This window comes from Rattus rattus, chromosome 12 (assembly GCF_011064425.1).
Source record: "Rattus rattus isolate New Zealand chromosome 12, Rrattus_CSIRO_v1, whole genome shotgun sequence".
In the NCBI taxonomy this organism is placed as follows: Eukaryota; Metazoa; Chordata; class Mammalia; order Rodentia; family Muridae; genus Rattus; species Rattus rattus.
Window position 1 is genome coordinate 71,783,862 of NC_046165.1, and position 27,613 is coordinate 71,811,474.

General features: G+C 38.7%; 2 protein-coding genes across 13 annotated transcripts in view; one reads left to right on the forward strand and one right to left on the reverse strand.

Moving 5' to 3' along the window:
- Positions 1-2,803, reverse strand: part of Rpgrip1 (RPGR interacting protein 1) — a 56,642-nt gene extending 53,839 nt beyond the window's left edge. The window contains exon 1 of the mRNA XM_032917819.1: positions 2,738-2,803. The gene's annotated coding sequence lies outside the window, so the exon portion shown is untranslated. The remainder of the gene's footprint in view (positions 1-2,737) is intronic.
- A 311-nt stretch (positions 2,804-3,114) lies between these two features.
- The window catches only part of Hnrnpc (heterogeneous nuclear ribonucleoprotein C), a 29,135-nt gene continuing 4,636 nt past the window's right edge, over positions 3,115-27,613 (forward strand). For 2 of the 12 annotated variants that reach the window (XM_032917831.1, XM_032917832.1), the window contains exons 1-5: positions 3,125-3,261; positions 9,044-9,069; positions 22,388-22,664; positions 24,432-24,546; positions 25,033-25,080. In XM_032917831.1, coding sequence (XP_032773722.1) covers positions 22,424-22,664; positions 24,432-24,546; positions 25,033-25,080 — 404 coding nt within the window. In that variant the 5' untranslated portion in view covers positions 3,125-3,261; positions 9,044-9,069; positions 22,388-22,423. Of the gene's footprint in view, positions 3,262-9,043; positions 9,070-9,105; positions 9,761-22,387; positions 22,665-24,431; positions 24,547-25,032; positions 25,081-27,613 lie in introns of those variants that run through there. The other 10 variants (XM_032917835.1, XM_032917839.1, XM_032917827.1 and 7 more) reach the window with 9 other exon arrangements.

A 27,613-nucleotide genomic window follows, 5' to 3' on the forward strand; every position in this document is an offset into this window, starting at 1 on the left:
TTCTTTCTTTCTTTCTTTCTTTCTTCTTTGAATTAGGGTTTCTCTACATAGCCCTGGCTGTTCCAGAACTCACTATGAGTCCCTGTCTCCAAAAATGTGTGAATTCTATAATGGCAGGCTATAATTTTATATTTTTAAATTAATTTTAATATAGAATTTCATATTGATATAATAAATATATCATTAATTTTATATTTCAAAGCTATACTTTTATATTTTACACTTTCTCCCAGGAAGTTCATGTAGTATTTTTTATAACATTTCGATGCTTGCTCAAAAGTCAGTCTCGGCTGGGGATTTAGCTCAGCGGTAGAGCGCCACCTAGGAAGCGCAAGGCCCTGTTCGGTCCCCAGCTCCGAAAAAAGAACCAAAAAAAAAAAAAAAAAAAAAAAAGTCAGTCTCTGCTATCCTGGTAAAATGCTATGAATGAAGTGTAAATTTTATCAACCAAAAAGCACTTTGCAGTCTGTATGAAGATTAGTTGCAAGAAAAATTGCCAGAGGATGAAACCTCATACTTCAGAGACAGAAGAACAGATGGTGAATGCGTTAAAGAAGGATTAATTTATAAGAAGCTGGATTTAGGTCATTGCTGCGATGAAAGGAGACAAGAGAAAGAGAAAAACTTTTAGCATAAAGGAGACAAAAATTCGGCTGGGGAGATGGCTCAGTTGTAAAGTATTTGATACAGTAGCACGAGGACCTGAGTCCATTCAGAATTCACATAAAGGCCTGGTGCCAAAACCCAAACCAAACCAAACCAAACCAATGCTGGTACCATGGCATGTACCGATAATCACAGCGCTGATGTAAAAAAAAATTTTTTTTGTCCCACTAGATAAGGTTTCTCTGTGTAACCTTGGTTATCCTGGAACTCACTCTGTAGACCAGGTTGGCCTACATCTCACAGAGATTCACCTGCCTCTGCCTCCTGAGTGCTGGGATTAAAGGCATCTGCCACTACCCTTCTGAAAAAGGTTTTTATTTTATTAAAAAGATTTATTTACTTATTATATAAGTACCTCCAACCCTAAAAAGTTTAAAAATATTTAAATTAAAAATAGCCATCTTGGGGGGTGGGGATTTAGCTCAGGGGTAGGGCGCTTGCCTAGGAAGGGCAAGGCCCTGGGTTCGGGCCCCAGCCCCGGAAAAAAAAAAAAAAAGAAAAGAAAAAAAAAATAGCCATCTTTAGACGGTGATGTGGCCTACTGCTCTAATCCCAGGCTTGGAAGAAGAACAAGAGAATCTCTGAGTTAGAGGGTAACCTGGTCTACAGAGTTCCAGGAAACCCTGTCTCGAAAAAACAAAAATGAATGAATGAATGAATGAATGAATGGAGTTAACCTTTCATTTGGAAAAGCCAAAAATTCCATAGATCTCCCTCACTTTGTAAAATTTTTGGGCAAACCTTTCAATTTCTTTCACCTGGTAAATCATTTATTTACACATATGTTCCCTTTTTTGTATTTCTGGAAACTGACGGCCCGAAGCCATCCTGTCCTTCTTTTTCCTTCATGTCATTTTCTCCAAGTCTTTTAGAACCTGCCTAGTCTTGAAAGGTCAAAACACTGCCCACGGGAAAGACACAGTCACCACCTGTGTCAGAATAAAAGTCAAGACCAGAAGTGGTTACACTATCATCGAATCTCAGCATGCTGAGGGCAGAGGTAGGAGGATCACTGTGGGATGGATGCCAGCCTGGTCTACATACAGGCTGCATAGTCTGACCCTGACTAAATAAGTAGCAAAAAAACCAAAGCGAACTTCCTGCTTGCTACTCTGGTTTGGATTCAGGTGCACCTCCCCCACCAAAGCCAACTCCTTTACAGAACTGCTTTGCCTGTGCTTAGGAGCTCTGTCAGAGGAGATCATTGCGTGTTTGTTTCTAACACCAGGGAAGTGAAAACAGAGGGACCCTGGGGTTCAATGGCCCGCAAGCCTAGCCATGAAGGGCTTCCCATTTGTCTGTCTACCTACCTACCTCTACCTAGGTACTTATATTTGTTTTTTCGACAGAGAGTTTCACTATACAGCCCTAGCTGTCCTGAAACTTGAGCAGACTGGCCTTGCACTAGAAATAACGCCTAGCCCAAACCTTTCTTTAAAGAAAAAAAAATAAATAAATAAAATTGGGAACACATAAACTCGCTGGACTGGAACATTTAAAATAAATCCTTTGAAAATGCCAAAGGTTTAAAGGTCTAAAGAAGACCTAAAAGATTATTTTTTATTTTTAAATCAGGAAATTTCCTGGGGTACTCTTTCCCTTTCTCAGTAGGCTATATACATTTTTGGCCTGTTTAATGTTTCTACAGTGTAACCAGAGCTTTACTGGCCGAGCTGAGGGGGTTAAGTAGTATCAAGCTATTGCAGGAAGTGGGAAACTGAGGTGGCTGGCCATTGGTTTTGCAGCTTGTGTGACGACTTGAGGCCAGGAAACGGGTTTATAGGGGTCTAGGCAATTGCTCTTATAGGAGAGAACTATGGAAACCAGTTGGTTTGGAGGGAGCTGTTCACTGACAAGGCCACGTCCTTCCAATAGCTTATAGAATCTGGCAATGAGAAGGGATCTGAATTTGAAAATAACTGCAGACCTGTTTAGTTATTAACACTTCAGGCGGCCTAGGGATTACGCTCCTCCCTTCTCTAAAGCTTGTTTGCACTTCCCTTTTTTTCAAGGCCTGGGGCTAGGGCAGGCCCTTTGCACCCGCTACCAGACTCCACCCAGGCTTTCCCACCTCCGTGCCGCGGAAATGCGGTGATCTGGCCGGACCTAGGATCTCTAGGAAGCACTGATAGGACGACACGGCTGTCAGTCAGGTCCGCCGGATACCCGGATGAGAAGCTGTGCGCGATACAAAGGCGAAAATTCCACCCAGCTTTCCGTCTGGTACAGTGACCAATAACCATCCGTCAGACACTAAGTGATAGAAAGCTTAACCAATTACTAAGTAGCTTTTGTTACGCATGTGGAAATTCTCCCAATTAGCCCAACCCACCTCGTGTTATGATTGGACGGAATTGTGAGGAGCGGTAACGCTATCTAATTAGGAGCGGGAGCGAGAAAAGTCACAGCCAATAGGAACGCCTCCGGGAGCGGGGCGGGGGCTGGACTTTTGCCTCGGCGGCAGAGGAGCTCGGGGGCCATTTTGTGAAGAGACGGAGAGCGAACGGTCGTGTGGTTCCTTGCTGTTGTAGCTCCGGCTTCTCGGCGTAGACCCGCAGTAGGAGAGGCAGGCTCTTCTCTCTCTCCTTCCTCTTGGTAAGCGGAGAGGGCGAGGGCAGGGGAGGCCCTGGGTTGCTGGGCCCCGCGAGGGGGTTGTAGGCGAGAAAACGGCCTCGCGGCAGAAACCGAGGCCGCGTTTGTTCTGTGCGTTGGGGATTGGGTCTAAGGCGGGAGGCAACAGGCCTCGGCCTTGGCGCAGGTTCAACCTAGTGACCTCTAGGCCACGGTGCGTACGAAAATACCCTCTTTGCGCGCTGGTGTTTAACGGCTACTTTCATTTCCTTCCCCCATTAGGATTCCAAGGGGGAGCAGGGGAGCAAGAAAGCGAAGAACGAAATGCTTGTTAATGTAATTGTAGTGAATCTCTTACTCCGTTATTGTCTTCTAAGCTAAATGTCGGGCGTGGGTGGGGGAGCGATAACATGATGGTGTAGTACTGGAAGCTTCTAAATTCCAGGCCGGCCACATGGCATCTGAACGGCGTTTTAACAATAGATTAAGTAGTCATTACTTTTTTCTTCAAGGAATAGATGGGTAAAAGTCGGAGTGCTTTTGTGTTTGTAAAGGGAAGTGCCCAAGGTAAATTGTAATTGGAATAATTACAGCTTTTTATCTGCAGGTTACAAATCACATAAGTTAGTGGAACTTTGCTTGAGGTAGGTACTGCTGTCCTAGAGAGAAGTGAGACTTAAAAGTGGTTGACAGGACCGGACTAAATCAGTAGTAGAGAAACTAAGGTATTTCTAGGCAGGTCAAGTTACTAGAATAGACTATACACAAAACGAGACTTAGCCGGTAGGTGGTGACAGTGCACGCCAAATGCCTCCCAGCACTTGGGAGGCAGAGACAGGCAGATCTCTCTCAGTTCTGGGCCAGCCTGGTCACAGAGAGCGTTCCAGGACAGCTCGGGCTACACAGAGAAGCCCTGTCTCAAAAAAAAAAAAGGGGGGGTGGGTGGGAATGAGTTTTTCTTTTTAGAGGAACCTGATACCGAAATTAACAGGACATTTTCAATCTGGACTTGGGAACAATAATTAAAAGGCACAGAAATAGTTTACAGATACTCCAGTATGAATCCTACCCATCTAGAATGCAAAAAAAAGCAGTTTACAGCTAGTTATGGTAGGCTCAGAGACAGGAAGATCCTGAGCAAGATCCCATTGCAAGGCAGCCCGGGACTACATAGTAAAACATGCTTAAAAATTAAAGTAGTTGCTCTCTTGTAGGTGTTGAGTTCTTTTTTTTTTTTTTTTTTTTTTTAGTTTTTTTTATTCTATATAAGTACACTGTTGCTGTCTTCAGACACACCAGAAGAGGGCATCAGATCTCATTACTGATGGTTGTGAGCCACCATGTGGTTGCTGGGAATTGAACTCAGGATCTCTGGAAGAGCAGTTAGTGCTTTTAACCCCTGAGCCATCTCCTCAGTCCGAGTTCTTTTAAATATAGCTAGTGGTAGTGCTTAGGATTCAAGATGCCCAGGATTCAATCTCTGGTACTAATAAAGGGTTTTTGTGTCACATTAACTTACCTGGGAGTTATTTCATTAGATAAACTTATAAAATTGGTATTTCACTCTGGCACAGTCTTTAATCTCACTCAGCACTAGGAAGGCAGGAGATCTGAATGTAGAGTAAATCTAGTAATTCTAGGACAGCCAGGGCTACACAGAAAACAATGGGTTTCATTAAGTGACAAAAATATGCTACTAATCTTAGTTTAAACTATACAAATTTTACTCTTAAGCATACTTCATGGAATGTGCATGGCCTACTCTTGTAATTTGAGCACTTGGGGGATAGAGGTAGGAAGAGTTCAAGGCCATCCTTGGTCCAGCTTGGAGTATTAAGACTGTCTAAAGAAGAACAAATGCAGACAAAGGAAAAAACAGCCTCCCACATTTTTTGTTTGGTTTCTCTGCAATAGTCCTGGCTTTTCTGAACCCACTGTCTTGATTAGGCTGGCCTTGAACTCTGATCCATCAGCCTCCGCCTAAGTAAGAGATGGGATTAAAGGCATGTGCCTTTAAAAAGTAGCTAGAGTACAGGGTTTTGCCTGGTGAACAGTGAAAACTAGGTAAGAGAAAGTATTATAAATGTCAAAAGTTATGCAAGGTTACTGGTAGTAGTTGAGGTATACTTGCCATTAAGTGTTATAAATGTAGGCCAGGCTTGGTAGGCACCTTGTTCTGGCAGAACATGTGGATTTCTTGGAGTTTTGAGGCCAGACTCAAATTACATTTTTGATCTGACTTGGGAGGAAGCTGTTAAAATTGCAAGGTCTGGATCTTCTCATTTGCCATGGTCAAGCCATTTTCCAAAATGGTTGGTAATGGTTACTATTTTTCCTGTAGAGTAATTATAACATGTTTGCAATTTGATCTCTAGATTTATTGGCTTGTGATCTTGTTATAAATGGGCATGGCTGTTCAAGCAAGTAAGGAATATATTCCTAAATAGTTCGTTACAGTCTTATAGATGGTGAGTGGAAGTTATTAACTAGGGAAACATTTGAAAAATCTTGGCTGTGTAAAACTTTGTAAGTATCCAGTAAATTAGACTTCTGGATTTGTTTTGAGATATAAAACAAGCTAAACTACTACTTTATATGGAAATTTTGAGTTCTCATTTAACCCTAGTCATTGCTGAAAGTAGTTGACAAAATACACAAAAAATTGTCCTACCCCACCCCCACCTCTGTTTCCTTTTTTTTTTTTTTTTTTAAAAGATTTATTTATTTATTATAGATGAGTACACTGTAGCTACCTTCAGACACACCAGAAGAGGGCATCAGATTCCATTACAGATGGTTGTGAGCCACCATGTGGTTGCTGGGATTTGAACTCAGGACCTCTGGAAGAGCAGTCAGTGCTCTTAACCGCTGAGCCATCTCTCCAGCCCCCACCTCTGTTTCCTAAATTATTACTGCCTCTTATTGGTGGAATATACACCCCAGTACTTGGGAGGCAGGGGCAGGCAGAGTTGGAGGCTAGCTTAGCCTAAGTAGCTAGTTCCAGGGCAGCCAGTAACAAATGTTATTTTGCTATTGACTACCTTAACAACAGTATTACTGTCATTGGTCAAGTATATTAGTTATTTAGCATTATTTACTTACATTCAACTTTCATTGGAAGGGTTATGGTTTTGTATGAACTAGATTGACTGAAGAATTGGCTGGTGAAAAATAACTTAGGGGTAGCAAAACCTCAGTGTTAAATGTTTTTGAAGAGCTACATTGAGTATTGTTTCCCGTTATTAGTTTAAAAGAAGACGGCTGGGCTCTGGATTACCAGTTTCCAGTTGAGTCATGTGGTTCTCTAGATTTTACATTTTTAGTTAAGTACCAGGTGATGTTTCTTGTCTTGACTCATTTTGAGTATCCTTTTAAAAGAGCTCATCCAAACCTTAATGAGAGTTTTGATAGTATGGCCTAGAAATACTTACATTTTTCTTTTTCTGTGTATTATTGCTTGCATGTATGTATATGTGTACACTGTGTATTCTGGACATGTAAGCCACAAAGAAAACATAGGATCCCCTGGAACAAGAATTAGGTTGTGAGCTAGCTTGTGGGTGCTGGAATTAAATGCTCCTCTGTGAGAGCATTGGCTGAACTATCTTTCCAACTCCTATATACACGCTCTTTATTAAAGGACAGTTTATTTTTAAAAGTAGCTCAGTTTATTTTTAAAAGTTAGTTCGATAACTTAGGTGAGATAATTTGTTGACATGAAACGTGTAATGCTTCCTTTTTTTTTTTTTTTTTGGTTTTTTTTTTTGGAGCTGGGGACCGAACCCAGGGCCTTGCGCTTCCTTGGCAAGCGCTCTACCACTGAGCTAAATCCCCAACCCAATGCTGCCTTTTTATTTAGCTTTTTTTGTTTTTGGCTTTTTCCAGACAGGGTTTCTATATAGCTTGGTGCTCTGGCGGGCTGTTCTTAGAATTCTCTATGTAGACCAGGGTGGCCTCCAACTCAGATCCTCAACCTGCCTCAGCCTCCCTAGTGGAGACTAAAGGAGTGCAAAGTTATGCACAGCTACTTTTTTATTAAGCCTATGTCTTGCATGTGTACTAACGATTTTTGTCTTTTAATTAGGTTAGTATCCTGAAGATTTTGGTACTGGGTTTATGGTAGAAGTACCAAATAAAAAATTTCTCATTATGGGGTTAGAATTTATCAGTGGTAGAGCACTTGCCCAGCAAGCAAGCGCAAAGCCCTGTTCATTCCCCAACTCTGAAAAAAAAAAAAAAAAGAAAAAAAAAAAAGAATTTCTCGTTATAATTACCTCCAAAATATAGATACCTTTCAAATATAAATGTTCTACCTAGAAACTTATTCTCTAGTTTTTATATTTATATATGCTTGCCTACTTGAAATTGATACTTAGCCTTAATAGTTTATACTTGTTCTGTTGGTAGTCTTGCTATTTTGAAATAAGGGTTGCTTGATAAATACTTCTAAGTGTTCAGTTTAAAGTTTTAGCATGAAATTTGTAAGGGAAAATTAAGGCCTCTTGTCTTAATGAAATGCAACCAAGTCTTGCTTATTTTCACAATGAGTAGATACCGCATTTCTTTAGCTAATGAAACCATTTGTGTCATGTACATCATTTCAGTTTTCATTCTGTGTCAGCTTCGTTCTTTGGGATTAGTTAGGTACACTAGATAAGATAAAAAATGGGACACATCCATTAGGGCGCAATTTTTATTACCTGTTTCATGACGTAAGTTGTTCATGGACCCTTCCTCCATCTATATGGTTTTTCACTGTCAGTGATGATGAATAAAAAGGGCTGGCTCCTTTTTAAGAACATCTTTCACTCTTGACTATAGAACTTTAGCAAAGTCTTACGGTCTTCACTCTTTGGTTTTGAGGATAGATAATCCCTTTTAGTATGTTTTCATGGTAGATCATTCATTCACCTTTACTCTGTATTAGTCACAGGAAAAAAATACATGGCCTTATGTTTTGAAACCAATGAATCTGTTTGACCTTTATTCACTTCATCTCCATTTGTTGGCCTGGTTTTTCTGTATTTTTGTTGCCCAAACTGCTGATTACAAAGTGAACATACATCGGTCCTCTTAAAGGGGATGCAGACTTAAGTTAACTTCAGCCACATATTGATGGTGAATTGTAAAAACAGTCACTTAATAAAAGTGATGATTCTCTAAAGGCTCTCTCCCTCCCAGTGAAATGTTAATGCTTTACCAAAATGTGTTAGATGCAACAGACAGTTTTCTGTCTTGGGTTTAGGGCACATTTCTGAGGAACTATGACTCAATCTGTCCCTTCTCCTTTCACAGGGCAGCAAGGCGAACCCCATCCTTACTCACTGGAGCTCAGCTTTGATTTTTAACTTCCCTTCCCCACCCTTCCAGAACACACACATTCCCATTCCAAAATTGATTTTATAAAGACATTTTAAACATACTGATGCAACTTGGTGTGCGCTACGGCAAACATACAGGTGTTTTTTTAAAAATTATTTCCAAAAAACAACAAAACAAAACAAACGGGACCTGGATTTAAGATGTAATTTTTAAAATTTCTATTTCTATTTTTTCTGCAGCAGTTGGGTTAGAGGAGGAGCCTTTTAGCCTCATAAACTGACCTCTCTACTTCCTCGTGTATTTTTAAGATTTAACTGATGATGTGGAAAGGGCTTTGCTTGTCTGCTATTTGAGAACATTATTACCCTTGCGGTTTTTGTGGAAACTGCTTTTGGAAAAGAAAAGAATTGAACTTTACTGACTTGACATTTTTAGACCTCCCGTTTTTCTAATCTGGGCTATTTTTATTTTTGTTTTTTTACAGTGAGATTTTTTTGATCTTCAGCTACAGTAAGTTATTACAATTTTTTTTTTACATTTTTCCTGACTTTCGCTGGTTTCCTTTTTATTGTTGTTACTTACTAGTTATTATTACTATACTTATAATGGTGATGATGATGATGATAATGATTTTTAAACGGATTAAAGTGGAGTTTTTCTGAATGTTAAGATTTCTTCAGCCTCCTGATTGACTTTGGAGTTTTCCATCTTGGGAGAGAAAGTGAAGGTGTTAGCATTTTTAAGTAGTTTGATCACATAAACCTTTTCTCTCCCAACCCACCCTTGCCCTCAACCCCTTCCCCACACTGGAAATAATTTTACTGGCTGTTAAGTCTTTGACCTTATTTTTCCTGATCTTTAACTTAACTGTTTTAGAGCATCTCTGGACGTCTGTATTTTTAATTTTTTTTATTTTTATTTTTTTTCTTTTTAATCTTTGATTTGTTAGATTTTTAAACTGTGCTGCAATAAAATGTGTGTGGTACTATTTAACACCTATAAGGGTGATGGCATTTTCCTAGAAAGCCATCTTCCTACTGTTTCCCTTGAAATCCCATCCTGCTTTTCCTGTACACTACCCCTCACAAACCACAAGCCGCAGCAACATGGATGCCCAGTCTGGAGCAGCAACAGCCAGGATGACCTGGAGCCAGGGGGGCCTTCGGAACAGATGTACACCCTTCCTGGGTGATGGTAAGAGGTGTGAGGTCCACTTGGTTTCCTTTGGAAGACTAGGAAATAGACTCATTTAAATATAGTTGATGTGTAGGTAGAACCATGGAAATTAAAGTGCTTTCCTTCTATACAGTTCTTTGTCAGGTTATCTTTGAGCTGTTAAGAGTAATCATTGGGGGGCTGGGGATTTAGCTCAGCGGTAGAGCGCTTACCTAGGAAGCGCAAGGCCCTGGGTTCGGTCCCCAGCTCCGAAAAAAAAGAAAAAAAAAAAAAAAAAAAAAGAGTAATCATTGGGATCTGGGTATATAGCTTAGACTAGGGGTCCTTAGTCTGCATGAGGACCCTGAACTTTGATTCATTGGCACTCTATAAGCGCAGCTGGTGACAGCCACAACTATATGATCCATGCAGTAGTATAAGAAGTTCAAGGTCTTCCTTGGGTTTTTTATATAATTTGAGGCCAGTCTGAGATACATGAGACCTTGCCTAAAAACAATAAGTAATCTTTGTACAGTTTTAGATTATATTTATTTTAAAGCACAAGTTTTAAGGTGAATACTTGAATGCCTATGATGACAGCACTCAAAAGGAGTTTGAGGCTAGTGCGGAGTCACTCTGGAAAAAACCAAAAACGACATGGATCTAACCTTAAGAAATACAGTAATAATATCAATAGCATCAAAATCCTGTCTCACATAAAAGTATTTTTAAGAATTTAAGGAAAAGGTAGGCCTACTAAAGTTTATTTGTCCAGCAATGACTTGAAGCCCAGTTAGCTATTAACACAAGTGCCTTCTTGAGTGGTATAAGAATGCATCTGGAATAATGCAGTGGTTAAGAGGGCATAGGTAGTTGGAGTTAAATTTTTATATGTATTTTTTGGTTCAAGGCCTCTACATAGCCCTGGCTGTCTTAGTACTCACTATGTAGAATATAGCCTGGCCTAAAACTTAGATCTGCTTGCTTCTCCTGAGTGCTCGGATTAAAAGCAAGCATCACATCTGGCTTAATAAGTTTTCAACCTAGAAAGATACCTTTGACATTTGGGTATATCGTATGCTTTCTCATACGTGAACAAAAAATCAGATCTAGGTCAAACGATCACTTAAGGTAGCATCAGAGAAACTAGTGGAACATTAAAGCAGAAACTCTAGGATCTGGAAGAGAAATGAAGTCATTATTTTAAATATTGGTGCTTTACATGAAAACTTCTACCTTTCATTATGTATTGTGTTGCAGCTGCTCATTATAGGGCCAGTTTGATTTCTTCATCTACAAGGTCATTTTTTAAGGTTATGCTTTTCTTGTTTGGGGATCAAGTATCTGTCAGAACCTCAGCCTACTCATTGGTGACAAATGGAGTGAGGAATGGTACTATGTGAGATTTGCACACAGCTCTGTAGACTGCAGTAGTGGGTAAGGTAGGTCAGTGACACCTTTTAAGAGGAAGTGGACTGGATCTTAGGATAAGGCCAGCTGATAGAAATTTGAGTACTTATTAGAGTTAGTTATTTCTAACAGTGAGCCAGTGAAGAGTAAAGTAGGAAATGACATGAAATTTTCACTTTTAGAAATTAAATTGGGTTTTTGCAATATATATATGTCTGTTACTTTGTACATGCTTGGTGTCCTCTGGTACCAGAAGTAGGCATTAGATCATCCTGGAACTGCAGTTATAATTTGATGTCATTGAACCTGGATCCTTTGAATGGGTTTGCAACTGCTGAGCTATCTATCGCTCTAGCCCAAAAAGCAAGCACTTTTTAAAATAGATTTTATTTGAAAAAAAAAAAAGAAAATAATGGTTGAGATCTGTTACTAAATATATTGGTCTAATTTTCAATTCCCATCTCACTTGACTTTTATCATTTATTTAACCTCCTAAACCAGTTGTTCTCAACCTTCCTAATGCTGTATAACCTTTTAATAAAGTTTCGTGTTCTGGTCTACCCCAACCATAAAATTACTTTGTTGCTACTTTATAACTAATTTTGCTACTGTTATCTTAATGGAAATTTTTGATGTGAACTGATATGTGATCCCTGTAGGGGGATCTCAACCCTCAGATTGAGAATCACAAACCTAAGCTATGTGAAGCTTTTAAACTTTGCTTTCAGGTTGCTGCTGTTTCTTTGGGATGTCTGCCCTTATTTTGTACTCATTCCATGAGCTGTTCAGTCCTATGACTTTTGTATATTATCTGAAGTGATTGCCATTACTTAACAGTATAGACACTATAGATATGTATCTATTTAGTAACCTATCTGGTAGATTTGTTGAACCAACTTCAAGCAGGGTTTGTTGACTCACTCCTGATTCAGAACCAGAATTGCTGCCTTGTTTTCAAGGCCAGCCTGGTGACCTAGAATGTGATACCTAATGTTTCAGAATAGGAAAATAATTATTTCAAAGACAAACTATCTAGACAAGTATATTTTAAACAAAAAATTTTTAGTACTCTAAGATAGTCTGAAGATGCATTTGTTCCTTAAGTATGAGTGCCTTTGTATATTAACATTAAAAACTGGTGATTAGGGCTGGAGAGATGGCTCAGCGGATAAGAGCACTGACTGCTCTTCCAGAGGTCTTGAGTTCAATTCCCAGCAACCACATGGTGGCTCACAACCATCTGTAATGGGATCCGATGCCCTCTTCTGGTGTCTGAAGACAGCTACAGTGTACTCACATAAAATAAATACTTTAAAAAAAACCAAACTGGTGATTAACATTAGCGGAGGGGAGAGTGAAGGAAGCTTAACTGCTGTTCTTGAGGACTCTGTGCCAGAGTTAGAATTTATATTAACATTTTTATTTCAAAGACAAACTGTATCTGGACTGTTTCTTCAAATTGGTTTGTTTTGAAATCCTCAGTTCAACAAATTACAGTTTCTTGTCACTTTTTCTTTCATGTCATCAGCTTTTCATTTGAAAGCATTTACTGCTGCCTAATTGGTCCAAGTTAGTTCATCATTGTCTCTATTGCAATTGGTGTTCATTTCTTTTTCTCCTACACATTAGTCTGTTCTGAAGCGGCAGCTACACTATCTACTAAAAAATACTGTTTGAAAGCCTGGCTTGTTGTGACTACAGTTCAGCACTTAAGTGGCAATATCAGGAAGTAGTTCAAGGATATCTTGAGCTGTATATAGATAGGGTTCATAATGAGGCCTGTCTACAAAAAAGTTTAAAAATGGGTTAGTTACAATTTTTGATACTTAGTGGGCTCCTCTTCCTCCTCCTCCTCTTCTTTTTTCTGTATTTTCAGCTGACTATCCTGGATTTTTTTTTTTTTTAAAGACTAGACTGGTCTCAATACAGATCTGCCTGCCTCTGCTCATCAGTGCTGGGATTGAAGGCTTGGGCCACTCTTCATTCAGCTAGTGGATTATTTCAACACTAAAGTTAGAATTTTATTGTGATACTCTGATCTTTTTCCTTAATGTTAAAAATAGCACTGAACTATGGTCCTGGCTAGCCTAGAACTCAGGTCAGATCCAGATGTATCTGCTTCTAGAATGCTGAGATGACAGATGCGGCACTACTCATGGAATACTGGCCTTGTTAAAGTAATTGGCAAGTGGTTGGAAAGATGGCTCAGCTGATAAGAGCTATTGTTACTCTTGCAGAATACCTTGGTTCAATTCTGAGTATACCAGAGTTAGAATTTAAATGTTATATTTAACGTGTTTTATTGCCTGGTATGGAGGCTGAGGTAGGATTGTTGGTCAATTTAAGCCCAGCCTAAGCTACTTACATTGATTGTGCATCTATATTTATACACACTCATGTAAGCCCAGAATTAGGGGAAAATGAAACAGAAGGATTGTCAGTTTGAGATTCATATAGCCACATAGGACAAAGGCCCTGTCTAAAAGAAATGAAAAAAATACACTATGTGTCTTGAATCATAGAAATCATAGAAATGTCTACAGATGTTTAGATAATATATTTGATATGTAGGCTTTATTGACTATTTCTGTGTATATCATGGAGTTCATGTTTAAATTGTGTTTGGAGAATGTGTGCTCATGAGCACAGTTGGCCATGGAAGCCAGAAGAAGAGGGTGTTAGAGCCCCTGAAGTTGCTGGGAACCAAACTCTGGAAGAGCAGCAAGTGTTCTTAACTATTAAGATATCTCTGTTAAGTGTGTATATTCATATTTGATTGATTTTTTTCTTAAGGAATTATCTTTTTCTTAAAGATTTATTTATTCTATATAAGTGCACTGTAGCTGTCTTCATACACACCAGAAGAGGGCATCGGATCCCATTACATACAGATGGTTGTGAGCCACCATGTGGTTGCTGGGAACTGAACTCAGATCCTCTGGAAGAGCAGTCAGTGCTCTTAACCACTGAGCCATCTCTCTAGCCCTGATTGATGGTTTTAAATTTTAGTTTCTCTTACTTTTGTGATGAGGTCTCAGGTGAGTTTGTAGACCTGACAGGCCTGTTATTTGCAAAAGTTGAACTTTGAAGGTAGGTCAGGTTGCTTTCAAACTCAAATCCATCAGCTTCTGTCTTCTCAGGGCTTTGCTCCACCATAAGCAGTTTAAAAAAAAATTTTTTTTTTTTGGGCCTACATGTATGGATGTCTGGTATACCCAAGAAGATCAGAAGAGGAATAGGGTTTTTGTTTATTATTTTTTGAGACAGAGTTCCTAGGCTCAAGAAAAGGATTGAGATCTTTTTCCTCAATTTATCTTCAAGTACTTACATTTTATATATGGAAATTTTTCAAGCAGAACTCGACTCATAATAGTGGCACATACCTTTAATCCCAGGTTGATCTGAGTCCAGCCCAGCCTGGTTATAATACCAAATTACAAGCTAGCCAGGGTTTTACAGTAATACCCTGATCAAACATATGTATATCCTTATATCTACCTTTGACAGTGTGATAAGCTGGGTTTTCTTTTCTTTTTTTTTTTTTTTTTAAGATTCTTTGTCTGTGAGTCACTGTCTTCAGACACACCAGAAGAGGGCATCAGATCCTAGTAGGGATGGTTGTGAGCCACCGTGTGAGTGGTGGATATTGAACGAAAGACCTCTGGAAGAGTCACAGCTCTTTAACTACTGAAAGTCTCCTGTCCAGTTTTTTAAATTTCTTAATACATTTATTTAGGTATGTTTGTGTCACATGTGTACAGGTTCCTTTAGAGGTTAGCAAAAGGTGTTAGATCCCCTGTAGCTGGACTTGTAGTCATTGTAAACTGCCTGATACAGGTTCTGGGAATTGTACTCAGATCCTCCAGAAGAATAAGTGCTGATTGAGTCTTCTCCAGCCCTGGCTTTTTCTTACCTTGTTGTATATACTATGCATCCTCTGATTATGGGTATGTCTTAGCATGCCTACTTTTTCTTTTTTAAGGTTTATTTTTATTTCATGTATATAGGTATTTTTTCTGTCTACTTGGTAACTGTGGAGACAAGAGGGAGTTGGGTTAATTGCAGCTAGAGTTGGAGACTTGATTTGAAACTACAATAAGGGTTCTAGGAATCAAACCCAGATCCTCTCGAGAGCAGCCAGTGCTCTTAACAGCTATCTTCCTAGCCTCAACAGTTTAATTCTTGATTAGTAATAGCTATAAATACATTTAAGGACTGATTTTGCAGATCATGGTAGTTAATTGTTTAGTCATTTTTCTTTAACCTGCTGTGTGCCTTGAGATAGGGAGAACTGAGGGTCTGATTTATTTATTCTATACGAGTACACTGTCACTGTTTTCACACACACCAGAAGAGGGCATCAGATCCCATTACAGATGGTTGTGAGCCACCGTGTGGTTGCTGGGAATTGAACCCAGGACCTCTGGAAGAGCAGTCGGTGCCCTTAACCACTGAGCCATCTCTCCAGCCCAGAACTGAGGTTCTTAAGCATGTTTGACAAGTGTTCTACTGAGATACAATTGTAATCCTTTAATGCCTAAAATTTTATACTAGTATGTTAATTATACAAGGTGTAATATACAATGCATTTTTTTTTCCGGGGCTGGGGACCTAACCCAGGACCTTGCGCTTCCTAGGCAAGCGCTCTACCACTGAGCCAAATCCCCAACTCCTATACAATGCATTTTGATAATTTTCATCCCCCCGTCACTTATCCTCTCATTGTCTCCCACTTTACTGATTTCCTTCCTCTTAGCTAGTCTTCCCTTTAATACTCAAACCTTATTTTCTGATATTTCCTGAGCATTCATGAGTTTTATTCTTGGCATCTTGTCCAATTAAGAGAGTACAGTTACAAACAATTTGACAGGCGTATAAGTAAGTAGCTTTTACTACTTTTGTCTATGACTTTCTCAATCTGGACTTTAGGAACGTTTACAGTACAAGACTTAGAATGACCTCAGAATCCAGTGGGAATGTGATTAATTACCACGACAACAGTCCTATCATTGTAGCAATAGGCAAGAGGAAAAGTAATTAGGCTTTTCCAGAAGACTCAGATTCAATTCCCAGCACCCAAGTGGTGGCTCACTGCTGTCATAGGGACTGTGAAGCCTCTAGTTGCAGGCCCAGACATAGAAGTGGTGTCCAGTCATGCAGACAAAACATCCCTACATAGGAGATAATTTTGTTATCGAGTATCTTTGGGGGTTGAGGATTTAGCTCAGTGGTAGAGCCTTTTTTTGACATAAAAATAGCATTTTTATGTCAGGTGTGATGGTGAACACATCCCAATACACTGAAGAAACAGAGGTAAGTAAGAGGACCTCTGAGTTTGATACCAGCATGATCTACAGAACTAATATCAGGACATCCAGGGACATTCAAGATACTCTTTCTTTGGAGCTGGGGACAGAACCCAGGGCCTTGCGTTTGCTAGGCAAGCGCTCTACCACTGAGCTAAATCCCCAACCCCGAAGTTAATTTTTTAAAAAGCTTATTTAGAACAATCTCTTAATAATGGCCTTGACTGTCCTGGAAACCAGTGTGTAGACCCAGCTGGTTTAAGACTCAGGTTTTTTGCTTTCCTATAGTAGATTAAAGCCTGAGGCAGTCACACCCAGCCCAAACCTATGTTTTGAAACTAGGTTGAATGTATTAAATCTATACAAAGGAAGTATATGATTGTTCCTAGGTAAGGTGGAGGAAGTTTGTTGTAGATAAAATAGAGTACATAGCTGGGCCATGTAAGAGAGCAGAGGAGGGTAAAGGATGGATAAAGAAAGGCCCAGGTAAACAAAATGGCTATATAGAGAAAGGCAGTTCGGGAAGATCATCTCTGCCTCTGAGCTGGAAATAGAGTTTAGGGTGGTGGATGGCATATGCTAGCCACAACTTGTACCAGGTGGGCCAGAAATAGGCGCCCGGCTTGACCTCCTATGACAGGGTTTTTATTTATTTATTTTAAAGAGTTACTGTTTCCATTAATATAATGTCCAGTAAACTTTGTTCCTGGTATAATATATAGGTGGTGGTTTTGTCAAGCTAGTTCAGGGTAAGGCTTTTTTTTTTTTTCCAAAACCATTTTGTGCCTAGCAAATTTTAAAGACTTCATATTTACATTGTACTTTATGTTTTGTGTCCTTTTTGATTATTTTTGGACACAGGGTTTCTTTGTGTAGCTGTGGCTGTTCTGGAACTTATTTTGTAGAGCAGACTGGCCTTGAACCCAGAGAGAGGTCAGTCTGTTTCTGTTTCCCAGGTGTTGGGATTAAAGGTGTGCTCCATCACTACCTGGCTTTGTGCCATTTTTAAAGCTGGTATTCATTCATTCATTCATTCATTCATTCATTCATTCATTCATTCATCATGTGTATAGGACATAATCAAAATTTTCCGATTAGGCCAGAAGATCGTGTTAAGTCCCTGGAGCTAAAAACTGAACTTTGGTCATATGGAAAAGCAGCACACACTTTTTTTTTTTTTTTTTTTTTTTTTTTTTTTGGTTCTTTTTTTTGAGCTGGGGACCCAACCCAGGGCCTTATGCTTCCCTAGGCAAGCGCCTACCACTGAGCTAAATCCCAACCCCTCTTTTTTTTTTTTTTAAATTGTTTTATTGTTTTTTATGTTTGTTTTTTGAAACAGGGATTCTCTCCTTGTAGACCAGGCTGGACACAAGCTCAGAGATCAACTTACCTCTGCTTCCTGAGTGCTGGGATTAAAGCCATTCGCCATCATTGATTGCTCTGCCCATTGTGACATTTTAAAGAGGACTAATGCTGCCATTTGTTATCCCTTCCTCTTTACTTCTCTTTCCCTCTCTAGCATGTGACTTTAGATATGCCTGGAGATCTAAACCCCCTTCTAACTTTGGGATAAAAGGTGTATATTGACACAGGACAATAATGGAGGCTTGTGATTACAAAATTAAACTTGATGTTCTGGCCTCCGTTAGCCTTTGAAAAGATAAGGGGAGACAGTAATGGTAGAATAAAGGTGCATAGGAGGCAGCATACAAAGAAAAGAGCCAGAGAGTATGCAAATCAATTGTGAACATTCAACAAAGGAAATTAAGGATATCAGGGCAAAATGGGAGAAATAAAAATTCAGATATTAATGGTTGCCATAAATGAAATTCCTTATGTTCAAGAGTCTTGAAAAACAGGATGATGTGAAAAACTAAACACTTGAATACATTTTCTTTAGAAAACTTAACTTATTGATGCAATTTTGTGTCACTAATTGTGGCTTTGGGGTTTCAGGCAATCCAGATTTGATTTCCATCACCCATACATACACAATCCCAGTTCCAGGGAAGGTACTTCTGACCACAGGCAGTGGCACAAAGGAGAACATACAGGCATATATATGTGCAGACAATCAGGCATGCTGATAAAATATTTCCCAAGAAAGGAGAAATTATTTTTTTGAGGACAGAACTGGCCTACATAGAATTAAATGGCAGCCAGTGTTACATAATAAGATATCGTCATAGGTATGTACAGTACATTAGATAGTAGTTTTTAATCTAATATGAATGTAGGCTAGTTTAGGTTGTAAGAGTAATTTAAAGAAATGCTCTAATTTGCTTAATCTGACTCAATTTGACATGCTGATTGCCATAACATGATTAATCTATGTGATCAAAGCAGAGAATTGTATTATATGCCTAATAGAAAAAGACTTGTATCTTTTTGTCTGCAGAAAATACTTTTTATCATATATATATATTGCTACATACATGAACCTTAAACACATTTTATTTATTTATTTATTTATTTATTTTTATTTTTTTTTTTCGGAGCTGGGGATCGAACCCAGGGCCTTGCGCTTCCTAGGCAAGCGCTCTACCACTGAGCTAAATCTCCAACCCCTAATTTATTTATTTAATGTATACGAGTACACTATAGCTGTCTTCAGACACACCAGACCTCATTACAGATGTTTGTGGGCCACCATATGGTTGCTGGGAATTGAACTTAGGATCTCGGGAAGAGCATTCGCAGCTCTTAACTGCTGAGCCATCTCTCCAGCCCCCTAAAACACATTTTTAATGTAGACAATGCTGACCTTTGAAGTGTCATATCCATTTGCCACTTGAGTGGTAGTGATTGTCCCTAAACCCATACACTATACCTAAGAAGACATTTTTGAGTGACAGTAGAACTTGTTAAGTCTTTAGCAATTTTGGCTATTTGCATTGTTGAAAATTTGGAAAATACATGAAAACTGGACATTAGACACGGGGCCTTGAAATTTTGGTTGAAATATATATACCTAACTCTTAAGGTGAACTCCATCCCCTGTCATTGAGACTATTCCACAGTGGGTTGGAATTCACTGTGTGTTATTACAGGGTAAGATCAGATGGACAAAAATTCTGCTTCAGTCTTACCCCCAACCCCTGAAAAGTCAAGAACAGTTGAACCTGTGTTTTTTGTATAGGGGGTTGAGGTAGTGCTTAAGACCTATAGGCCTTTGCTTGCTGAGGTTATATGTCCTATTGTTCAGCCTTTAGTTTTTAGTGAAGGTTAATCACAAACCAATGTGTTATAACCATTTTGGTAGAAGCAAGAGGTTACTGGGGTGTCATCTACAGTTGCTTGCACCCATGGTTTAAAGAGTCTTGAAGTGGACCTAGATCTCCAGGTTTCAGGACATCAGATTTTTTTCCCCCTTTAATGTGAGTGTCCTTTTAGTCCTGAAGGGTCTTGGTTTTTCTATGGTAACATTTCACTGAACCCTGTTGTCCTAGGTGTATAATTTTTGTGAACCTCATCTATACCCTGTTAATTTTTTTTATTTATTGGTGGCTTTTAATGTTAGAGAGTAGTAATCCAAGCGCTTTTCTTCCGCTAGGTAAGTGCTTTACCACTACATCTCCAGGTCATATTTATGTATTGCTTAAAGAATTTTTGTAGTACTTGTTTGTTTACTTAATAGTTGTTTACAGGTTCTCGGTACATATTCCTGCCTGACTTGAAACACACTGTTTAGACCAAGCTGACCTTGAGCCTGCAGATTTATTTACCTTGTCTCTACCTACACTTTGCTGAGCTATGTCAACATTCTTTAATAAAGATTTGTTTGTTTCATGTATGTGGTTACACTGTAACTGTCAGAAGAGGGCATCAGATCTCATGAAAGATGATTGTGAGTCACCATGTGGTTACTGGGAATTGAACTCAGGACCGCTGAAAGAGCAGTCAATGCTCTTAACCACTCACCATCTCTCCAGTCCCCCATGTCAACATTCTCTCCCCCCGAGCTGGGGACCAAACCCAGGGCCTTGCGCTTCCTAGGCAAGCGCCTAACCACTGAGCTAAATCCCCAACCCCCATGTCAACGTTCTTAATATTGCTTAAAAGTTATCTGTATCTTTTTGTTTTATTTTCAAGACAGGGTTTCTCTGTCCTGGATTCGGCTCTGTAGACTAGGCTGGTCTCTAATTTTTTAAAGACTGCCATAGCTAGGGATTTGTATGGGTCGTAATAAAAGATAAAAAATTTATTTGGCAGATGATGTAACACAGGGACCAGATGAGGGACCAGAGACTTCAGCACACTTTGGAAGGCTCTCTTTTTTAAGTTTTCATTTATAAGATGAACCTTGGTTACTTTTGGGAACTACAGGTAAATGATCCTTAAACTTATCAAAAATATGACACCTATAATCTTAAGTACTCAGGGAAATAGGATCATGAATTTAATGCTAGTTTTGTCTCCATATATCTAAAAGAAAGGATGAGATACTACATACTCAGAACATCAAAGGGCATTTTAATGTGTACTGCATTACCTGGGGACAGTGACAGTATATTTAGATGACAGGTTTTTTTTGTTTTTGTTTTTTGTTTCCCATGTGTTTCCCTTAGTCACAATTTCTCTATAACCCTTGGAGTTCTGAAACTTGCTCTGTAGACCAGGCTGGCCTTAAATTCAGTTTTGCCTACCTGTTTATTCAGCTCTGGGATTAAGTTAATGTCCTGTGCCAGCCACTACTACCCAGCAATGTTTAGTGTTTCCTTATACTTCTTCCAAAGCTCATAAGTAATGTGTAATATTTGACTCTTCTTAACCATTTTGGAGTTTTGGTGATGACTGCCTGAAATTAGGACATTTCTTTATTTTGTATGCATCATGGAGTATTTGACCTGTCCTTCATCTTAGTAAAGTGTATGGGTAAGCAAGAACGTTTCGTGGGCAAGGTGCTTACTGCAGAAGCCTGACAACTTCAACTTGAAAAGAGAACTGATTCTTGACAGTCGTTCTTTGACTTCTACATTAAAGCAAACCATGCATGCTAGAATGTGGCCTGAAAATATTTTGGTTTCTAAAATTATTGAACTAGTTAGTAAAAATTTTAATAGCAGTGAGCTATATCGGTTGTGTTCTTGAAACATACAGAAAAACATCCATTGAGAATTTAGTTTGTCATGGTTTACTTCAGGATAGGAAAGATGAAAAATACTAGTCCCAAATATAAAGATTCTTTACTTTTCAAAATAGGGGTCTATAAATTAATTACTGTTAGGAAAGGACATCAGTGGATAGTCTGTGAAACCATTGTCATTTTAAGAGGTTTGGGTTTTACACAGTCTTCACAATGAGAACTCTTTGCTCAAACAAAAAATTCCAGGATCCTAAGTATTCAGAATTTCAGTTTTCAGGCCAGCTTGGCTAGACTAGAGCTGTCTAGAAGAAACCAAAACTTGCAAAAGTTGCATTTTCTTAGCGTTCTATGTCTTGCTTGGCTGGTTTATCATCATCACCATCCAATATTAATATTCTAGATGTAAAAATTAAGTAATTGTACCCTATGGATACATGGCTTTATACTTCCTAGCATATGCTAAATCCAAGTGAATACTTTGACGAGTTTGAAATATTTGCCTTTGTATATTGGGAGTATAATTGAGTATAGTTGAAGATAATATTTCAGTGTAGAATTTGGGGATAGTTAATTTTTAGAAAATTAAGACTTAATATCTTAGAATTAACTATAGGATTCTAACAACCAGGAAAGCCAAAAAACAGGCTGAAAACTGGTGTAGTTAAGGTTTTGGAGAATTCTCATGAATTGCTTCAGGACTTCAATTTTCAGGAGGGTCATTTCGAATTAATTATATAGGAGGTTTGTGTTGCCAGTAAGATGGATAAAAGGGTATTAATATTTATGAGACTAAATGAAACTGGATAGTCAAACTGTTTCAAAAGAAACATTAATAACATCTGTTAATCTATGTGCTTCTCTTTCCTTCCAGTTTTCAGCTTTGTGAGAAACCTTACTATCAGAGGAGATGGCTAGCAATGTTACCAACAAGACAGATCCTCGATCCATGAATTCCCGTGTATTCATTGGGAATCTCAACACTCTGGTGGTCAAGAAGTCTGATGTGGAGGCCATCTTTTCAAAGTATGGCAAAATTGTGGGTTGCTCTGTGCATAAGGGCTTTGCCTTTGTCCAGTATGTTAATGAAAGAAATGCCCGAGCTGCTGTAGCTGGAGAGGATGGCAGAATGATTGCTGGCCAGGTTTTAGGTGAGTTTTTAAAAGTTCATTATCCTAAATATTGGTTTGTTTCTTCTTAAATATTGGGCTTTATTATGTATGCATTTTGTACATGAATATCAAACTTTGCTTCTTGTCAGATTTATAATCTCACACAGGCTAATAAGTAATCACTTAGTTCTTAATTCTTGCACACAGTAAAATGATGAAATTTATGCCGCTTATTTGTTGAAGAAATCTTTAGATTTTCTAGATTGTAATTGCTTGTTTCCCTTTTATTTAGCATGTTCCTTTTCTAGTATCATGTTTTTGCAATTTTGGCAGATCTGGTGTAGTGGTACTAAAAATGTGTTGTGGGTGATTTTTTTTCTTTTTGTTTTGTTTTTAATCATTTATTTAGGATGGCACTTGTTGTCAAACCTGAGTTCAATATTGGATCCCACAAGGTTGAAGAAGAGAAATAACAATCACAGATTTTACTGTGGCCTCTGGCCGGTGTGCAATAATTTTTTTTCATAAATTCTGCACAATGTCGTTGTACTATTCACCCCAAATGTATGCAGTTCTATACTTTTTTTCCTTCCCTAACCCTTGGGCATACTAGAGTTGTTTTGCCACAGATCTCAGCTGTAGCCCTTTTATGTGTTTCTGTCAATGCTTTATATAGGCTAACATTTTTCAAGTGACACCTCCACAGAATCACTAACACAGTTAACTGTTTTGCTTCTATTAGTTTCCCACATCATCAGTATACTGGTCACTTAACCAAGATACTTCCCTGGAGGGGTGGGAGTATGTCTTTAACCCCCTTGCTGTCCTGAAACTTAGTATGTTGACCACACTGGTTTTGAATTCCAATTGTGTTGAGATTAAAGCTGTATGCCATCATTCCTGGCTCAAGTTGATCTTTTAAAGCAAGCCTGAATGTATTAAAACTACATAACACCTTCCCTGATTGTAAGCTTTCTGGTAACAATGCTAGGTTGCTGGTCTTTTTCTTTTTTCTTTTTTTTTTTTTTCTCCTCCTTCAAAGCTGAGGACCGAACCCAGGGCCTTGCACTTGCTAGGCAAGCGCTCTACCACTGAGCTGGTCTTAAGTGGCTCTGCCTGGCCTTGAATTCAGCCTGCTTCTGCTGGGATCAAAATGTATAGCCTCTGGGACTTGAAATTTTTAATGAATTCTCTCGGTTATTTTCATGGGTAATGTCTGATCTAGTACAGTCTATGTTTGGCTGTGTTTTTTAGTTGGCTTTAGGTCATACTAGTTGTGCCTAATATGCAATTAAGGAAAAATCCATTTGTATTTTATTTAATTTATCTCCATACTGAAATATAAATGCTGACCAGTTTGCAAGGATAGAAACTATTATCCACTGTTGGTAGAGAACAAAACAGCAAAGAGAATGTTAGGATAGGACATTTTGGTATCTAACTGTAGAGAAATGACAGGCTAGACCTGTAAAAGCTTAACCTTTTCTAAGCGAAAAGGAAAGTTAATGTTAGAAGATTATTCGTTAGATAACAAAGGATTTAGGTTTGCTATGAATATATAGAGCCCAGTTTCATTGGCATGAAGTTTTTGGGTTGCTTCCTTTTTTCTAAACAAACCAGAAGAGAGCATCAGATGCCATTACAATTACAGATGGCCATGAGCCACCATGTGGTTGCTGGGAATTGAACTCAGAACCTCTGGAAGAGCAGTCAGTGCTCTTAACTGCTGAGCCATGTCTCCAGCCTGGTTATGTTGTTGTTGTTGTTGTTTTAATTCTATTTGGCTTTGTTTTTCTTTTTTTCCAGATATTAACCTGGCTGCAGAGCCAAAAGTGAACCGAGGAAAAGCGGGTGTGAAACGATCTGCAGCGGAGATGTACGGGTCAGTACCAGAACACCCTTCTCCGTCCCCTCTACTCAGGTCCGGAACTTTATTATTTATAACTGCATTGTGTCCATCAGTGGGCATCTTCTCTGTGTTTTCTGGATGTGGGGAGGGTTAATGCAATGTGCTTTCTATGTGCAAAAGTGTAATTCTTATTAACTTGTGTTAGCATACTTCCCTCTCTGTTCTGTTTCCTAGCTCTGAGATTTTTGCTGTTTAGGAATAATTCTCTGTGTGTATAGTATAAAATGAGGAATTTGCTATGTTCTAGGAAGCTGGAAAATAAGGAAGGGCAGTTGTGGTGTGGCAATTGTATTGTTTCTTCTGTATTGCTAAGTTAATCACTGCATGTCCAGTGTCTAAGAGTACATGGAGGGCAAATGATTTGTTTGAATGAGTGGGGATTATCTGTTGCTAATCTTACTGATCTATTTGTTGTGGTTTGTTTGGCCTGTTTTCACCCCACCTGCCTTTTGAATTAACAGCAGCTCCAAAATAATCTTTTTGAAATTTATCTTTCAGTTCCTCATTTGACTTGGATTATGACTTTCAACGCGATTATTATGACAGGTATTTATGAGGCTTATTTATTTAGTTGGTTAGTTAGAAAGCCAGTCATTAACTTTTTTCCTTTTCAAGTAATAAATGATATGTTTCAAATGCTGCTTTCCACCAAAATAAAATTAATACTTTACCACTAAGGTGTTGGACATACAAATGGTACGTACACTTTTGCTCAAATATAGCTTGTTGAAGAAGATGTAAGAAAGAATTCACAGAACCTCATGTTCTTGTCTGATTTTCTACAAAATCAGTGACAAGTGTCTGCCACCAATAAAGTGTATCAGCAGATCAAGCACATTGCAAATATGCTAGAGCAGGGAGAGTCAAAGCAGTTTATTTTCTGACAGGAAACAGTACATTAGCTATGCATCACAAACAGACTTTATTTTGTATAGATTTGTTCCTGGTTCTTCCAGCTTCATGGTCCCTAAGTAAGACTCATACTCAATATATTTACAAATACCTTGGCCTTATAGCTAGGCAATTCTCTGACTAGATCATAACTTATTACCCATTTACCCTAACATACATTCTGCTCTCTGGCTGGTTACCTGTGCACAAATACCATGTGTCCATTGTCACATCTTTCTGAGCAATTCTGTGTCTCATACTACCAAATCCTTTCTGCCTGCTGGATGTCCTACCTCCTATTTCCTGCCCAATCAACAGATCATCAGATTATTATTAACAGGTACTACATCCATACAGACAGAAGATACTTCCTCTATTGTGATATTAAGCTCTTATATCCACCTCCCAGCAACTAGAATTAGAGGTATATTCACCATTCCTAGCTTTATTTATATTCTTTTTCCTCCTTGTGTTTCGTTTACACTATATAGCACGTGTAGACCTGGAACTCATTCAGTAGGCTATGCTGACCTTCTATTAACTATTAACTCTTAAAGTTTTTGAGACTTTAGAGAATTTTATGACTTTTAATGCATATGTTTTCTTTATCAAGTTAGAAAACACACACCTCAGATTCTAACTATATTAATATTTTCTAGATGTCTTAAGAATAAGTAATCAAAATAATTCCCTAGGAGACACTGTATAAAAGTTGTCTGTCTTTCAGAATTTTCTTTTTTTTTCTTTTTTTTTTTTTTCCGGAGCTGGGGACCAAACCAAGGGCCTTGCGCTTGCTAGGCAAGCGCTCTACCACTGAGCTAAATCCCCGACCCTAGGGATTTTTTTAAATTAATATTTTAAATCTTTTGATTTTTCCAGACAGGATTTCTCTGTGATAGCCCTGCCTGTACCGAAACTAACTTTACAAATAAGGCCTACCTCTAACTCCTGCCTCAGTTCCCTGAGTGCTGGGATTAAAGGTGTGTGCCACCTATCCAGTTGCATTGTATGTCTTACTCTTTTTTTTTTGGGGGGGGGGTTCTTTTTTTCGGAGCTGGGGACCGAACCCAGGGCCTTGCGCTTCCTAGGTAAGCGCTCTACCACTGAGCTAAATCCCCAGCCCCGCATGTCTTACTCTTGACTATAGGAGTGATGAGGAAACATTTGGAAGATATAAGCAGCAGCAAGAGACCTCATAATAGGAGCTGAAAGAATTATCTAGTTAGGACACAGGAGTGCTGGCAAAAATTGTGTTCAGTATAGAACTTAATTAATGATAAATTAATCATTAATTTCTCATTAATAATTAATTTAATTATCGTTAATTTACCCTTGATCTAGATGCCACTTAGTATGCAGTTTGGGTGCCAAGATTTGTGTACAGAATGCAAAGTCCTGTAACCTCTACAGTAACCAAGATGAGTCATTCTGAGGCTCATTCATTTATTAGTGAAATTGTACTAACGTCAATCCTGTTTCTTTGTAGTTAGCCTGGTGAGCTGTATAAGTGAAAGAGACCTCTTGATTTGGCTGAATGAATGGTCATTAATGTTACAATTTCATGGCTATTTGTTTTTAGAGACAATGTTTCTAGCTCTAGCTGGCCTTGAACTCACAGTTTGCCTCAGGGATTAAAGGGCAGCACTGCCGCCTGCTTTAAAACAACAGCATCCTTGCAAGTCAACATTTAAGGATTGAGATAAAAGCATCCTGAGTTTGGTTACTAAGATTCTAGTTGACACCTGTCTCACCCCTAAATTGGAATGAACACTGATGTTCTTGAAAAGATCTAACACCTATAAAGGACAATGAGACATACATAAGTAATGCTAAATTTTTAAAAAATTCATATGATTACACAGTAGCTGTCTTCAGGCACACCAGAAGATGATTGTACGCCAACATGTGGTTGATGCGAAGTGAACTCAACCTCTGGAAGAGCAGTCAGTGCTCTTGACTAACCCCTGAGCCATCTCTCTAACAATGTTAAATTTTTTAGCCCTTGGTCTGAGGTAAAAGCCAGGATATGATAATGAAATTGGTGTTCAACACTAGCCTAGATTATTTCATGGCTTGAAAGACTTTAAATTCAGGAAGACTTTAAATTTTTCTTCCATTAAGTATATCGTTGATGCCTATTTACATTTGCTTATTTACATAGCCTTTCATCTTTAGCTTTCTATAAAAT